Below are 18277 nucleotides of genomic sequence, written 5' to 3' on the forward strand. Positions count from 1 at the left end.
GCTGTACATCCGAGATTTCAGATACCTCCAAACTGCAAAGATTTAAATCTGGCTATCTTGGAGTCCATTCCACGGGTCCTCTCCAACAAATCCAGTGGTGATGGTCTAGCGAGCATCGCACAGTCCTGGCGTGAGGCACCATTACCATTTGGTCTGTGAAGAGGAACTTTTCGATCACCCTGTACATTTGCTGTTGTACACTCTGTCCCGGGAATCTTTGGAGCAAGCGAACGAGAACAAGTCTCTGCGAGAAGGCTCGACCAATGAACGAGAGAGAGGGGATGTGAGTGCATGGAGGGGAAAACGCGACTGAAGCTACCAGCCGTTTGCAGTAGCACGCGCTCGCTTTCTCCTCTACCGTTACGTGCAGCCTTACTCCATAGATTCCCGAGACAGAGTGGAGTTGTTTCTTGCCAAGTGGCGGTCGCAACTCTGTAAATACACAATTTTGGGGCGAAATTTGAAATTGATCCATTTTGTTGTCATTTTCTACAGTATTTATCTAGAAAATGTGTGCTATCATACGAGTTGATATTTATTGTAGTTTCTTTTCTATTTCTAAGAAAGTTTAAGAAATGTTCGACTTTCCTTACAATCACCGTTCTCCCTTAAATCAACTGAATTTTCCATAATGGTGCATACCCTGTAAAAAAAACGAAAAAGTTATTAATAGTACATGTCTCACGTTCTGGAAACATAGAAGCATATAACTTACATACTGTTTGACTAGCACGACACGAAAAGTGCCCTAAACGCAGCTTCAATATGCCCCTTTCACATGGCGTTATAGAAATGAGAGCGCGCTCCATCATGCTGCTGGTTCTCGCTGCCAAGGGAGGAGATCAATTCCTATTTCTTTGGTGTCAGAAGGAGAAGCGACCAGGCCTCTCTCCTGATGGACGTTTTGACAGAATCTGCCAACCCCCAGCTGACACAACTCTACTCTTCCCTCCCCCGACCGGGAGAAAGAATAATAAAAGGGGACGGGAGAGGGTAAGAGAGAGAATGAAAAGGATTGCTTCCCTGATTCCGTTCTGCTTTTGTTATCCGTATGACGACCGGAAGAATAGTTAGAAGGATGCTGTGAGGCGTGTGTTCGATCCAGGAAGAAAAGTTTCCGGTATTTCTGTCCTTATTAACAGCTCGTTAGGAAGACATGGTCCCTTGTGTGTTCTGAACGTGCAAAACTTACGCTTTTGTTGGTTCTAATAAACTTAATTCAAAAGTCCGGTCCCATAGGCCAACTCTACAAAGAACCCAAAACGTGTCACCTGACACATATACGTTGACTCCAATAATACGTAAAGTGCTAATAATGCACTTTTTGGTGTCAAAATACATACAGAAATGCATAAAAGGGCACTTTTATCAGCTGGTGTTCTGTGTGATGCATTAAAAATGCATCAATTCGGAAGATCAGACAAGATCATTTCGAAGACAACAAAATTACGCATTTAGCTGTGTCAATTAATGCATTAGAAACGAAATTGTGTTTTCTGTGCACTCTACACCTTTCTGATTACAACTGAGGGTGAGAAATGTTCTCTCGAACTATTTAAAGAGGATTCAAATTTCCGATCGTTAAAGCCGTTGGGCGAGATTCGTCCTTCCGTTAACGTACTTTTTGCATAAGGCTGGCTTTACTTATTTCATACGATTTTCTGTCTATTCTCATGTCAACGGAGTTTACAGATTCGCTGAAGGTCGCCGGTGCAATATACTTCCAGCGCTCCTGCCGGACCCCTTTGCGAAGAGATTAGTATATTGTGCTATGACGCCAGGGGTCCCGGGTTCGTCTCTCGCCTTTGGCGTGATACGGTATGTCGTACTAGTCAACATAGCGAAAAATGGATAGAGGGGAAAGTTCTTGGAAAAATGGGGATTTCGATATTGACACGGTCGTGCCAGATTCAACCATAGGACATTAATAGTCATAAGAATATATTTATCTCAATACATATTGAGAATGAGCAACATGAGACTGTATATTGGTATACGCGTGATACCTCCTAGGGCACGGGAAAACATTAAGATTTGCAGTAAATAGACACAAAAACACAAAACTTACGTTTTAACATATGAATTCAGAATCTATTTATGTTGATTATGCAATTTAAAAAGGACCAAAGTTTTACATCATAACGAAACTCGCAAAAAGAAATCACAGTAACAGCACAATCTTTCTCTCATGCACTTCCATTAATCTCGTAACCCCCAACTACAAGATTCATATATACCAGGCGGGATGGTGTACTTCAACAGTCTGTTCATACGTCCGAGAAGGACATGTCAATATAAAGTGATAGAATTTTCAATAACAGCAGTTCATTTACAATATATATTGCCTATTAATCTAGAGGCACAAACACAACATTTTCTGTAGGGGAAGTGCCAGTTTCCCCTTAGTACCCATCACCATGTTACTTACCAATCCAATACTTGTATTTTTTAAAACCAAAGTATTCGCTTCGGCGTGGTTCCTTTACAATGAGGACAGTAATTTCCTAAATATATATTTATTTGCAAGGAAAAGTTCCGCTAAGAAGATTAATAATTTCTACATATGTTATTTTAGGTTTGAGCAGACTGCAAATTTCAAATACTCTCTAATCGTCAAGCCAAATATAAAAGTTGAAACTACTGACTGATGTCCCTCGTAGATTTTTTTTTTAATTGAACGTGGATCCAGCTGTTTCCTTCTTAAAATAATATGACATGACTTTTGCTGAAACGTTCTTCTCTGATCTGTTCGTCGCAGTTGGAAGAAACTCATGCTTTTGAATATGCAAACCAAAAAATAACCACGAGAATCATAGAAGTAGTTTTTCGGTTACAACAATTACACGTGACAGTCGTACGACTTAATGACGATAGTCGATAGTCGGCGTCAATTTTCTTAAAACTAATTCCATCTTGAATATCATCTTTCGTCAGGCTACTCTCAGATTACGTTAACTTTGCTTCTTACTTCAACGTTTTATCCCCTTCAGCCCCAGCATTGCAAGTCCAAGGATAGCAGTTCCACCTAGTACGTGCAAGCCAACGAAACTCTGGCGCTTGGACTTTCGTTACCATTCATCCCCATCGTCGCGATTAGACAAAAGTGGCAGAATCCGACGTTAAATAAGCTAAATCAGTCAATTAAACATCCGTTCAAGAATTGGGACCAATGTCCTTCTGCCCCTCTGTGATTGCGTCACCACTATAACAGCCTTTTTGTCCCAAGTTTCATATAGACTTACGAACAGCAGTTACATGATCGGTACTGGGTAGATGCACATAGTGGTTCGGATCCCACTTTAATCTGTAGGTCCAGTCCCAATAATCCTATCTGCGCACAAAGTGGACTTGAATCATAAAATCAACTCAACGACATATATTGATTGATTGGGTTAGTGTTTTTCAGTCCACTTTATTCACAGTAAAGCTAATCGGGACTGGACCTACAGTTTAAAGTGGGATCCGAACCACTATGTTCCTCCACCGGGTATAGAACCCGGGATACCTTGATTACAAGGCGACGACGCAACCACTACGCCATCGGGGACGCAACCACTACGCCCGACAGATACAGGAACTGAACGACGACACTCAAAAATGTTTATTTTGATCACTAAGCAAACCTACCAAGTAGAGTTTTACATGGTAATTCCAAAAGAATTCTCCATTTTTTCCCCATTTGTACGTTATTTATTCCCGCGTGATTATAAGAATTTCCCGCCGTCGCCTTTCCCTCACTCCCTTGCTAAAGAAATACACATACAAATCCTCCCCTCCACCTATCATCTGTCTGGTTTTGTTAAAAGCCAACGCAAGCGAAATCCCAATGACATTTACATAACAGGATCATATTCGTCGTTATCATCCGAACAATGGAGGATTGGGTTTCGGGAATCGCAGGAACACAATACACTCGAGCGCTTTCATGTGTCCCACTGTGTCGTGTCATTTTGCTTCCCGCTGACGCTATATTGCTGACACGTCACTCGGATGGGGGTGAAAACATAGAGGATTATTGTTTTCATACAAAAACAACGTTTTCCCATCCAACGGTCGCGTCCACGTGACATCCACAGCGCCACCTGGACAAAATTGATTTCTGTTGTTGTTTTTTTAGGGATTTCTCCGTCAGAACTGATGTAATCAAATGTCTAGATGTTTCTTTGGAATTTGTGACAGAGCTGTCTCCAAATTGTTTCAGACTCTGGACCAGTGGTGGCGATTAAGGGTGCGTGGGGGCATTTGCCCCCGCAACCCACTTTTCCCCACTTTCGTCCCAGCACTATGCTAAACCTTATCTACTAAGGAAAAGTAAACTGTCTCCCCCCCCCCCAGTTTTTTCACCTCGAGCCCACCCTTTTGGAACCCAATCGGCGCTACTGCTCTGGACCAATGGACTCATCCAGAATTGTATCACATGGAGGGTTCACCCGGTGACAATATGTTCGTCGCAGCTCAGATGGGCTGTTCGGGACTGAACCTACAGTTTGATTTGATTTGGTTTATCTTACTTCGCTTTCCTACCCCTATTGGCTAATCGCAAAAATGCGGATGATGAAATTTGATGAAAGTTCACTCGCAAAAAATATCCAGGCCGGGATTCGAATCCGGGAATCCTGGCGTCGACCACAAGCAAAACGATTTTTTTTGGGGGGGGGGAATGTTAGATATTCAGATCTCTCTCTTCGAGGCAGATAAATGCACAATTATTATTAATTAATTATTATTATTGTTATCGTCGTCGTCGTGGCTAGTCGAAAGTGGCGTAAAATAATCAAACCAAGACAAGAAAGACGCCAACTATCGAACAGTCATTTGTTTACTGGTCTGGCAGTCACAGCCAGGGTTTGTTCTGTTCTCGGTAGGACAAAAAAACAAAGTACACTACATATATAATAACGATAGTGTCTATCCGGTCTCGGTCTCGTATAGCGAGACGAGAACGAGACAGACATTCTAGGCAAGGGAGAGAAAAACGAGGCTGCGTTCTTTCTCGTTTCTTTGCCATGCCACAAGAACATTCCATCTGAAGTTCATGAGACAGTTCACCTGATTCCTCTGTCAACATCAGACTGAAAAATAACCATGCAACACTGGATTATCCCTATCAATAAACACACAGGAAGAGTGCACAAGATTTCTCTCAGGACCTTCACAAACCGATTTATCGCAGGTGATAGGCAGCACGTGACAAGATTAGTCATCACGCCTTCCACAATATCTGGCCTCAAAGTCCAAGGTAAAGGCAGAGAACGTCGAGGCTATCGCCTGTGTACATACAATGTACTCTCACACAGATAAATACAGGCACATCCGTTCTCAGCAGGTTGCTCAATGCGTAAAATGTTGGGTAAGAATAGTTTTGAGAATTCTTTGCATAACGTGTATATCATCACATCATGTGCATTTTCAAAAGTCGATCACTTGTTTTGTATTGTCGATAATTTGATTCAAATTGTGGACCAGTTTTATTTTCACTGTTCATAATTTAATTCTTATTTCCGATCAATTATTTCGTATTGTGAATCAATTATTTCGTATTATGATCATTTAATTCTAATTGTGGACCAGTTTTATTTTAATTTTTCATAATTTAATTCTTATTTCCGATCAATTATTTCATATTGTGGATCAATTATTTCGTATTGTCGATCATTTAATTCTTATTGTGGACCAGTTTTATTATAATTGTTCATAATTTAATTCTTATTGCCGATTAATTACTTCGTATTGTCTATCATTTAATTCGTACTGCTGATGAGGTATTTCGTATTGTCGAGCATTTAATTCTGATTGTCCATCGATTTTATTAGTATTGTTGATTAAGTAAATTACATTGTCTATCATTTAATGCGTATTGTTGATTAATTATTTCATACTGTCGAGTAATTATTACGTGTTGCAGAGCGTTTAATTTTAATCGTCCATCAATTAATTCGCATTTTCAATCAATTATTTTCTATTGCAAATCACTGAATTCTAATGGTCGATCAGTTTTATTTTTGTTGATCATTTAATTCTTATTGCCCATCAAATATTTCGTATTGTAGATCAATTAATTCGTACTGTCGATAAGTTATTTCGTATTGTCGATATTTTAACTCTAATTGTCGATCATTTTTTACGCATTGTCAATTAATTAATTAACATTATCTATAATTTAATTCACATGGTCGAACAATTATTTTCTATTGTCGATCGTTTAGTTCTAATTGTCAATCATTTGATTTGTATTGTCGATCAATTAATCGAATTGTTTAAAAAATCCTGTTATCAATTAACTATTTTGTATTGTCGATATTTTAATTTTATTTGTCGACCAATTTTATTCGCTTTGTCGATTCATTAATTTACATTATCTATAATTCAATTCACATTGTCGAACAATTATTTCGTATTGTTGATCATTTAATTCGTATTGTCGATCAATTAATTCCAATTGTAAAAAAATAATTTGTGTTATCAATTAACTAACTTCTGATATAATCAATTGTGTCTAAATTCGAAAGAAAATAATATTTTCATATTTTTTTTCTTTCCAGGTGGATCTAGAAGTGAGCCGACAGGGACATGACACCTCAAGATGACATGTTGTGACCAGAAGCCGAGTCTAGATCCCGAGCCCCACCTCGGTTGAAATGGGGAGGAGGACTCCCAGCGTAGTGCGTGCTCGTGTACGTGTGGCTGATTAGGAGAGAGATTGTGGGGTAGAAATTCTTATTCCAGTGGAGAAAGGAAGGGGAGAAAAAAATTACGGATCGTGCGACGGGAGCTTCGCGTGAGCCGGGTGCCGCGGTGCGTGCGTGTGATAATTCCTCCATATAGATATATCCATACATGTGTGTATGTGCCATGTGGTGCTGCGCGTGATGACGGTTGCCATGACGACACCGACGCTTGTTTTGATGGTGGCGGTCTCACTGCTCGAAGGCTCGGAAGGACTTGATTTGGGTGAGTAAATTTTTTTCAGACTTTCTACTTCTGTGCATTTTCTTGACTATTTTAGGGGAAAACTACAGGCTACAAACAGAAAAGTAAATGCATCACATGAAAAAAAATGCATAACACTCAAACTCAAAACCAGGTGTTTTCAAACTTGTAGCTGGCGTGGCTCTGCTACCAAAATCTTCACGTGCCACATCTCAATTGAAGGGCTCGGATGTAAATCATGGTAAGTGACATTTTGGTAATTTCTGAGTTCATTAAGAAAAAAAAGGTTATTAGAAGCTATACTGTAGATAAATTGTTTTCGTGTTGTGTTTACCAAGGCTTCACTGAGTCCAATGCAAATTGTACGACATGGCAATTTCACTCGACAATTGAAGGATGGCACATTTTACTTTTGTAATTCAAAAATGACCAAAATGTATGTCACTTACCATGTTTTAGACCCGAACCCTTGAATTGTATGCGATGTGACCACTGTTGACAAGAATTTACGTCTCACGTAGTTCTCTCTTTATATACAACATTTATTTGCACTTCTACCCTTCGCCGTATACACATCTTTCCATAACATATCCATTATCAACTTCTCCAAGTTGCCTTTTGCCCCATAACACAGAGAATTGCACTTATAAAGACTTCACTCTACGAGCGCACTATTTACCATAGCGCTAACCAGCCTCCGCAGTTTATCACGCAGAGGTCCCTACGCCATCCTCGTATTAAGTGCAGTACAACTTATTAGAGCTACGAGCGCACTATTTATCATAGCGCTAACCCGCCTCCGCAGTTTATCACGTAGAAATATCTAAACTAAGGCGCTCAGTCTGTGTGTATTTCTATACACCCATAAAAACGGCCTCACTCCATCGGGCCTTGTATCGAAGTATCTGCGAGCCTGGGATTCTGAGATATGAGAGACCGTAACAAGCCGGAACCCGTATTTATACCTCCGACAAACGACCCGCCCCCAACCACCGAGGCAAGGTCCTATTGGTACCTTTCAAACGGGGAAGCCGTTGGGGGAAAGGAACCGTTGGCTTCCCCGGCTAGTGGGCAAAAATCAACCTAGGCAGAGCATGTACACCGAAATATACTTTTACATACATATTTACCCTTTTGCAGCTGTGTGCGTAAAAGCCATACAGCTCCACACAAAATAAACACAAAATCCCTTCATGTGTTAGTTTACTGTTGGTGCATACACAAGTAATGAAAATATAATATGTGTGATTAATGCAAGTGGTGTGGAATTTTTTAATGTTTATAAGCTGGTGTCATTTCATTCAGCAATACGATATTCGTCATGACATAAAAAGGATACATGCAGACAGAAAAGCTGGATAATAGATGTTAAAGCAGGCATACAGCAATGTTTGGCATTCTTCATTTAACTGTAGTAGGCCTACTACCGTGCGTCCATTTCGATCTGCAGCCGAGAGATCGGGAGAAGCGTGGCGGGCGGCACTGACGGAGATGCCGACATTTGCGGCCTGAAATGCCCGCTTATTTTTATGGACATATGCAGACATTTATATAAATATTGCAAAACGAGCACTAACCTGTGTTATAAGAGTATGGTTTTAATTTTAGTAGCTTAGTGACTGTATGTGCCGATGATTTTGACACGCCCACCTCTTGTGAAACACGGCGTAGAGGTTTGTTTGGAGAACGTTCTAACGCTGCACCAATATCATCGAGTTTTGCTTCGGTTAGAATCCGTCGTTTTTGCTTAGGTGTTTTAAAATTTAACGATACAGTTTCTCGTAATTTAAGGACAAGATATATAACCGTATCTCTGTGTGGAGTTGAAACGCATGGGAATTTCTGTACAAATTACCTACACACGTCTCTACACGAGTTTGTTTTCACGTAGGTACGTGTCATACATAAAAAATCTTTGTTCTAACGTGAATCTTGCGGCTGGCATTCCAATCGTCTCACTGACACGTCACACATACACACTACAATAACACAAACAAGTAACTGCAAGTAACCAAGAATAACACTCTTGCGCACAGTACGAAATTAACACGCTCTTGGTTTACATTGCTCGCCACTATATTTACAACTCTGTCTTCATCTAGTCGCGAAGGAACAAAAAACTCGAGCTCGGATATTTCGGATTGCGAGGAAGCTCACGAAAACCATTCACTTTTATCGGTTTCGTCTGCAGTGTAATCCTGATACAGTGTTGCACATTCGAAACCTCCAAACGATTCCCATCGCCACAAAACTCTTTCAAGGATATAAACTTAAGCAGGACGTTACTGGTCAAAACTATGATTAAAATGCTTTACTATCTGTGGTTCTTAACATCGTTTCTATAGCGTATTTATTTGTGTATATAAGAGCAGAACTTGGATGAATTACAGAAGAACTTTTGCGTGTTATAACACAGGTTAGTGATCGTTTTGCAATATTTATATAAATGTCTGCATATGTCTATAAAAATAAGCGGGCATTACAGGCCGCAAATGTCGGCATCTCCGTCAGCGCCGCCCGCCACGCTTCTCCCGATCTCTCGGCTGCAGATCGAAATGGACGCACGGTATTTCTATAACAACATGCTCAATGTACCAGGGCAATTGCTTTCATCTTTATTTAATCTTTCTCTTACAAGCAGCAACTTCCTCTTGAAGACTGGCACCTTGCCTAATAGGTGCAAGATTCCCTTGTACCTTGTAGAGATACATTCAGTGTGTGGAAAATACAATATCAGAAAGGTTTGCCAATTTCTTTGCAAAGACAGTATCAATTAGGTTTTCAGGCTTGTCATGGTTCTCTTCTACAAGGTACAGTATGAGAGCAGTTTTTCTCTCAGTTCAAAAACACGAGAGATGATTGATTGATTGATTGATTTGGTGTTTTAAGTAAGACTAATCGGGACTGGACCTACACCTTAAAGTGGGATCTGAACCACAATGAGCCTCCACCACGAGAGATTACATTGCCGATGGATAACCAACGTGAGTACAGTAATACATAAGAATAAATTGGTATTTTTTTATTAACACATTTTAAACTTTCAGAAAAAATAAATAATTTTTCCCCCTAAATTCTCGCGCCTCCCCTACGAAATGTGGCATTCCATTGGCCGTGATTATTACAGAAGTGAAAATGATCTACTAAATAAAAAAAAAATCAATTATCTGGCAATCCTAAATCCGAACGTTTTCTTGGCGCAGCATCACGTGTTTTCCATCTGTCCTATCCTGGACTATTCTTACTTATTTCCGTCAGGGCTCCTTTAGTACTGTCGTTTCATTTTCGCCTTAGCTTCCCCACAAGTCTCTTACCATCAGGTGTACCAAGAAGAACCCTATAAACATTTCTACCCTTTCTCATACCCCCGAAGTCATCCTGACGTAATTATTGTAATAATATCGGGGGATGAATATAGACGATGCAGTACACTTTATCTAGCTTTCTCAACACAACTTTTGCCTTCCCGATGACGTGGTGGTAACGTCATAGCCTCATAACTCCATGTGTATCAAATAAACTCAATGTAAGTGTCCTCGTTTCATATTTAAAAAATCTGGTTTTACATTGGCTGGATATCATTGCCCGATAACTTCACAGGGAACACAAAACTAAAACAAGTTGGTTCCTTTCCCCCATCTCTCCTCTCGAATAGAGCTATTTCAAGCTCCAGATAATTAGCTCCCGTCTCATAACTCCCCCCTCCCCCCCTAAAGAAAACAGTTTGCTTTCTCCAATTAGCTTACCCCGATCAGTTCCAAAACCTACTGGAATTTTTGAATTAATTATTCCCTCCCACTCGGCGACAAGGACTTTGGACATTCCCCGCGCAGCGTCTTCTGGGTAATATAGCCTCTCGGAATTTTCATGGCAACGAAAACGCCTGTTTTCAAGCTATTTAGAGGGTGAGGTCAACGACAGCCCCTCCCTCCCAAATCCCCGAAATCCCTCGGGAATCCGAAACTCTCTCGCTTCTTTATTTTTCCAGTCGGAAATCAGAAATCCTTAATTAGGATGCAGATTGCCGGAAACCACCCACTGCCTAGAGTAAAGATCCAATTATTTAATGGAGCAATCCGCTGTCACGGGATGGATCTCTTGCAGACTGCGAACTGGATCCCCGAATAATATTTCTTTCGCGATGTCTGCTTGCTGGAAACTATAAACAGTGAATGCGAAAAATTGAATTACAGGGTGTCCATAATTAATTAACTCAATTTTTAATTATCACACACTCATTCATTACTTAAAAGAACTAAAGCTATTCTGCCTGCAAGAGCAGTTACCGGGGTGTACCAAGGGGAACTCAGGTTGACCTTTGGATTCCTTACCAGTAGGTCGACACTTACACCCTACAGAGTGTCCATGATGTTTAGATCCGATGGAGGTGTTGTTTTATGATAGCACTGACGAAAAGCGACCGAACGGATGGTTGCAAAGGGGAATAGTGGTCAAGTTAGAGATGAGCCATTTGGAGTAGCCAATAAGCCACAGTGTGGTTGGAAAAATTACACAAAAACTGAACAAAATTCAAGGAAACAGGAGGGGTGTAAGGGGTGACCTTCCACGTAGTACACCCAAATGTCAACCTCACTTCCACGTTAGTACACCCTGGACTGAAGACTAACGAGGCTCTGGCGACTGGCACTATGGCCAGTATAATTTTGTGTGTGTTGTCCTGTTTCTTGTCCTTGTGTGTGCTGAGTGCCCATTTCCAGCCTCAGCTTTTAACAGCAGTCAGAACATTTTAAGATTTTATTATTTTAGTTATGCAACGCTAGAGTTGTTAATTGTAATGATAAGGGGCTGGCCCCCGTATAATGTGACGGGTGCAAAATAGCCTTAAGTGCTTACGCACCCAAAATTTTAAATTCAAATTCAAATTCAAATTCAAGGAAACAGGAGGACGTATGTTGAATTTTTGGACTTTTAACCACTGGTTTTACTTTCTATTCATACATAAGTTTCTGAGGCTCTGTCCGAAAGATCCAAGGAGCAGTCTTGAAGTATGGTTTGTCGGAAGTGACGTCACCGAATGTAGTTCGAAAGCGCCAAGTACACGAGCAATCGAGCTCATAGCGCGCAGCACGCGAGAATGTAGTCTTTCTTACCAGACTTCTGCAATCGTTGTTCATTTGTTTGAAGTCGTGGAAATCTAAAGTCAACCAGATGTTTGGTTTTACGTAGTTCTTCTAATGTGTGGAAATGTAAGTATAAGATCTTACAATGATATGTGATTTCTATGGTGAAAAACAAGTGTTAAAATGCGGAATGCACAACGTGTCCTCAGTCTTATCGATTGATTGATTGATTGATTTATTGTTTTAAGTCCACTTTATGCACAGGAAGATTTATCGGGACAGGACCTACAGATTAAAGTGGGATCCGAACCACTGTGCCTTCACCGGGTAACGAACGTGGGACCCCTTGATTACAAGGCGACGACGTTACCACTACGCCATCGGAGGCCTCACAGTATTATCCACTGATCGTATTTGACTCTGCAGTCAAGACTTTCACTACAAGTCCAAATCTTCAAGACCGAACTGCAAGATCATTCTTGGAGAATACTCGCTACAAGTACGATCTTGAACCTTCCGGCCAGTGACTGGTCCTATTGGTTGGAGTGTGTGGGAGGAGGCTAGAGGCCACCTAAGCCCACCCGCTGGCAACGCCACTGCTTGAAAGCTCAGATCACTGTGGAAAGGAAAGTTGCAATGGTTCACGAGTTCAGATACATTCGATTGATTGAATGATTGATTTGCTTTATTTCACGTCGCTTGTTGTGCCACTTTTGGCTAATTTGCGAAAACTGGAATGAGTGATTACACGATGAAATTTACACAAAAACACCCATGCCGGGATTCGAAGCCGGGACCCCTGAAGAAACATTCGTGAAAAAATAAATGGTCATACAAATTAAAAAAAACATATAAAATAAAGCCGGCCTTTTAACCTAGTGACCATTTCTGTTGCCTTGTAACTGAATGATACCGGGTTCGAGCCGGCTACGACGCCAGTGCTCCCGGGTTCGAATCCCGGCATAGGCATTTTTTTGTGTATGTGTCCCTTCATCAATTTGATCATATCATTACTCATTCTGATCTTCGCGATTAGCAAAAAAAAAGCACAAGAAAAACAGCCTATCTGTGCATCAAGTGGACTTTTAAACAAACCTCAAGATAAATTATAGCACTGGCACTTAACTGCACCCAATAAAAATTGTGGGTCTGTCATTTCATTTACTAAACCATGGAATACTGAGGAACCAAAGAACGGTTCAATTTGCATAATTGGCTGTGGCGTTTTCGTTCGAAAATATTTTCCCGTTCGCTCGTAACGCGTCACTTGTTATTCCCCAAACATGTCCATGTGTGGCCTCAAGGGGAACGTGTGTCACCTGCGCGGCAGTCGGCTGCCAGCAATTAATCACAAGGCGACAATTTGTCACCATTAATATTCCACTTTTCTCTATCGGTTTTCCCCCGCTTGGTGTTCGGGAGAACGGCAAAAGGGTGTTGTGCTCGTTTAGTAGGGTTCTTGAAAATGGTCCTGGGTTCGAACCCTGGCGTGGCTCAATTTCATGTGATCACCATTCATCTATGTGTCGCGATCAGCCAAAAAGCTACACTAAGTAACAAAAACTTCGTAAACGTCACGCGCCACGGAGCAAAATGTCTAAGGTTCGAGTCCTGATTCAGGAATTCATCATTGTGTATATCCCATTCTCCATTTCGCCAGTTCTTCATTCATCATCACTGCGACTAACCTAAGAAGAAAAAAGCGACGTAAAATAACGGAAATAGAAAAGCAAGAAGAACGTGTGACGTATTGCCATAAACGAAAGGAACATCGGCGAACGATACAAAGGAATTTGGCATGTGAATTTTATATTTTTAAATTAAATTTGCTGAATTTGTCTGCCTCCCTCAGAAAGCAAACAACAGATGTGTAAAGACAAAAATGTCAACCTACACCTGGACTGCATTTTGCAGACTAACGAGGTTCTGGCGTCTGGCAGTATAATCCTTTGTGTGGCTTGTGCTGTGTCCTTTCATCCCGACTAGGGGTGTGCGGGACAGAATTTTTTCGGTAGGGACGGGATCGGGACGGGAAATGTTCGAAATGTATCGAAGCTGTGTCACCTTAAATTATTGTTTTTGAATTTCTGTAACAAGAACTAACAATGTCCGATAAGTTCCAGACACTTGCAATGCAGAAAACGTCGAGAATTAACGACTTTTTAAAATGACCATTCGGTATTTCCCGACTGCTCTGGGTCCCGAAAAGTCGGGATCGGGACGGAATTTTTTTCTCCCCAATCCCGGTCCCGACTTTTCGAGATGCCGCCCACCCCTAATCCCCACGTTCGCAAATAACCAAAACGGACAGACAACCGAAGTAAATAAAACCAATCAATCAATCAGTCACACTATTTTAATCAATACTCGATACAAAGTACCAGTATCATGTTTGCTTTCTCCCGGAAAGCTCAGTACACGATAAAAACTCACCCGGGTGATTGAAGAGTAACAGAGGGACGTTATCTACAGATTTAGTAACTTAATTTATATTTTCATTATTTTTACGTTGCTAAAAAAGGAATAATAAAATGTAGAAACTACTTCAATCAAATCCACAACTGTGTTATAAAGTTACCAAGTCTGAAGCAAATATTAGATGCGACATCTATGCATCTACGTGGTGATTAATAAATAAAGCTCCAAGATATTTTAAAATTTCTCTTATTGTCATTTTCAGCGATTCCTGGCAAATTACAAATGTATGAAGTAACAGAGCCGGCAGTAAAAATCGAACACCTAGATGCTGAAATACTCACTTCCCTGCATAGTGTTGTGTTTGGTACCTAACTCTACGGCGGTGGTAGAAGTTGCCATTGAAAATTTGCCATTAATATAAACTTTCATCCTTAAGGGTTAGGCAACACGCATTGCAGGGAAGCGAGAATTTCAGGATTTTTGTGTCTCATTTTCTTGCCGGTGACTGTACAAACCAGGGCTCGAGCCTGGAACCCTCAGGAATCAACCGTTAGTCGGCAATGGAGGGATGTCTGACCAGAAAAACGTTAATTTTTAATTTATTAACTTGTTGTTACTTCTTGCATCAACGCTCATGGTAGAATAAATTTGTTGTTATTCATTTCAATTTTGTTATATTTCAAAACCATATTATGTTATAATAATCAGGGTTGTTAAAGGTCCAGGAATTTTAAATAAATTCAATTCCGGTCCAGGAGAGAAAAATCAGCAAGCGTAAATGGGTTCCGGACCGTAAAGAACCTCTTTATCTGTAAGGTATTTCAATTCGGTCCAGGACCCTTTTTCCCGGACCAATTTAAATACGGTCCAGGAACCTTTTTCCCGCATCAATTTAAACACGATCCAGGAACCTTTTTTCAGGAAACATTAAAATACGGTCCAGGAACTTGGACCGAATTTAAATTGTGCGAGAAGAAAGCTTCCGGTCCTGAAGCGGAACCCATTAAATTTCTTAGGTTTCTTTGACCTTCAACAACCTTGGTAATAATATGATACAAAATTAACGTCAGATTATTGCTAATGTACAATATGAATTAATTGTCAACACGACAAGAGATAATGAACAAATGAATGTAGATAAATAAGTTTATTAACGTCGTCGCCTTGTAATCAATAATCGGGTTCGATACTCGGAGGAGACGCATAGTGGTTTTTATCCCACTTTAAACTATAGGTCCAGTCCCGATTAGCCTGCCTGTGCTTTAAGTAGACTTGAAAGCTCAAACTCAAAATACGTTTATTAACACATGAAGCTTTATAATATTGGCATCCGACTTTATCTAAATGGCTTACTTGAAAATGTCTTCAAATAAAAATGTATTTTGATGTTCAGTTGTTCCTACAGAATGTAAACAAGGAAGGTACCAATCATATTCATAATTATCTGCACATTTTAATTTAATTTTCTTCGCGAAATTTCCCTCTTATAATTTGATGAGGTTGAGCCAGCCTTTTTTTTTTTAAATTTTTTGATTGAAATTAAATTTTAGGTTGCGTCAACACTTGGGTTATTTCGCACCCGTCACGTTATACCAGGTCCAGCCCCATACCGTAATTCAAATCAACAGTTGTCTTCGAGGACTCAATTTTTCTTACCCATGTTAATAGCTGAGGCTATAAATGGGCACTCAGCACATATAAGGTGAAAGCACAGGATAACGCACAGCCATACAGAGGATTACACTGTGTGACTCTTCTTTATTACAGCACAAGTTCATTTTTTCCTTTTCATTTTAAATGTACATTGTAATTATAATGTACAGCAAACTTCTCAATAACGGACAGGCCTGGAGGAAAAATAAATGTCCACTATTCAGAAAACAAATGTAGGATGTTCCACAATAGGATAAGCATATTACAGTACATACTTTAACAACACAATGCTTCTTTTTCCTACATTCAATTAACAAAATACTGTACTACATACGGTGAATTTAAATTTACTAAAGTATCCCTACGTACATTACAAATTTGAAGAAAAGAAAATACGTAGCAGACGTGACACACACTTCTCAAGATAACCACGAAGAATACTGTCTGCACTTTTAAAGAGAAATACGTTCGGTGTAACAGGGAACAATGCGCGCTAGTTCGAAATACTGGCCACTGCTGTGTCGAATTCCAGGAATTGCGACCGTTTTCTTTCAGGCTGTCCGTTATTAAGAAGTTTTATTTGCGTTGGGAAGGTAGTTTTCAGTGTCCGCGTCCGTTGTTAAGAATGTTCGTTATTGAGAAGTAATATTGCCATTAGTGATGTGCCGTAGACTATAAGTTTACGTCTACATGCGTTGTCTACACGTAATCTACGCGTAGATTACATTGGGTTGTAGTTTACATAGACTACGTAGACAATCTTAAGTGCATTAAAATTAATTTTCAAGGGTTTCATGAAAGGAAAGTGACATTTTCAACTATATTGGTTCCTAACGAAATGAAAATAAACCTATTTACAACAACATTTCTCTTCTCTTCTATTATCAACATTTGGAAGAAAATAAATAGTATGCAAAAATCAACAACAGATGGCAGTAGTGAGGCAAGAGTGGTCTTTTCCCCATAAAACACTAGAATATTTCCTATATTAGGTTTCTTCCTACGTGAGAAATTGTTCGAATTTGGAAGAAAGAGTATGAAAATTTCTCCTCACACATCAGCAACTGATACGCAGTATAGTTTTCTTCTAATTCCACGACGCCCTTTGCTAAGTTATCACCTTTCGCCATGTTGTTTACACAGATTACGTAATCTACGTGTATAAAATAGTCTACGTGTAGAATGTAGACTATCGTTGTTTACGCGTAGACGCACATCACTGATTGCCATTAAACCCCATGTATTTCTGGCGGGGAACTTAAAAATTTAGAGGTGTTCGTCAGGAGAAGTTTTACTGTATTTTAAACTTCAAAAGTACATGTTAAAGTTGATGTCCAATAACAGTTTACGGGCTTAGCAACACTGACGTTGCCATAGTAACAGATATAACAACAGTTGTGGAAGATTGTGATAAAATGTTGCTGTCAAAACGTCATTTGCTGTGTTTTCTTTCCAAGAAATGTCCAGGTAACTGCAAATTTAGTTCCATAATCAGTCCATAAAAGTTTTGCTTCACCTTCGCAAATCCTAGAAAATATTCTTCAGTGCAATAACATCACACGCATAATAAATCATCAGCACAACTGGCCGTAGGTCAAGACGCCAGAGCCTCGTTGACCTGCAGAAAGCACTTACCGGGGTGTGCTACGTGGAAGTGAGGTTTACTTTTGGGTGCCTTACAAGAAGGTCACCCCTTACACGCCCAAGTCTGATTTTTGGGTGGGTCACGGCCCCGCTTCAGTTCCACCCTTGGCGCCGCCCCTGGCAGGAGAGGTGAAGGAAGTGAGACGGGATGAGATGGAGTAAGGCTCCCGTGTACACAAACGACGCCCAGAGCTAACCCTTGGTGGCGAGTAAACTGTTTACACTGGGTCCACCGTAGAACGGCCGTTCGAGACAGGATGTAGCCAAATGGGTTGTAAATGGAGCCGCTCCTCCTTCCGTCTGCAGCTTTCACAGAAGAAGTCTTATGTCACGAACAAGGTCTCCGATCTTGAGATTGGGAGGTTGCTATGAGAGGCGCCATGCGTATTTCAGCGTAAAAAAAATCAATTACAGTGTGTTTAAAAAAGAATGACCCGATTTCAAATAATTATATTTAATAATGAAAATTTGTTACAGGTACCCGCCCTATGTGTCCTCCACCTGCTGCACGGATTTACTGCAGCAGTAATTCTGTCCTTGAGCAAGTCAAT

At 40.3% G+C, this 18277-nt stretch overlaps 1 protein-coding gene across 3 annotated transcripts in view; it reads left to right on the top strand.

Moving 5' to 3' along the window:
• The window catches only part of Ddr (discoidin domain-containing receptor 2), a 507427-nt gene that overhangs the window by 196697 nt on the left and 292453 nt on the right, over positions 1 to 18277 (top strand). For all 3 annotated transcript variants that reach the window (XM_083110009.1, XM_083110008.1, XM_083110010.1), the window contains one exon: positions 6543 to 6951. In XM_083110009.1, the coding sequence (XP_082966135.1) occupies positions 6846 to 6951 (106 nt within the window). In that variant the 5' untranslated portion in view covers positions 6543 to 6845. The remainder of the gene's footprint in view (positions 1 to 6542; positions 6952 to 18277) is intronic.

Source organism: Lepisma saccharinum, chromosome 23, assembly GCF_977018435.1.
Source record: "Lepisma saccharinum chromosome 23, izLepSacc3.1, whole genome shotgun sequence".
In the NCBI taxonomy this organism is placed as follows: Eukaryota; Metazoa; Arthropoda; class Insecta; order Zygentoma; family Lepismatidae; genus Lepisma; species Lepisma saccharinum.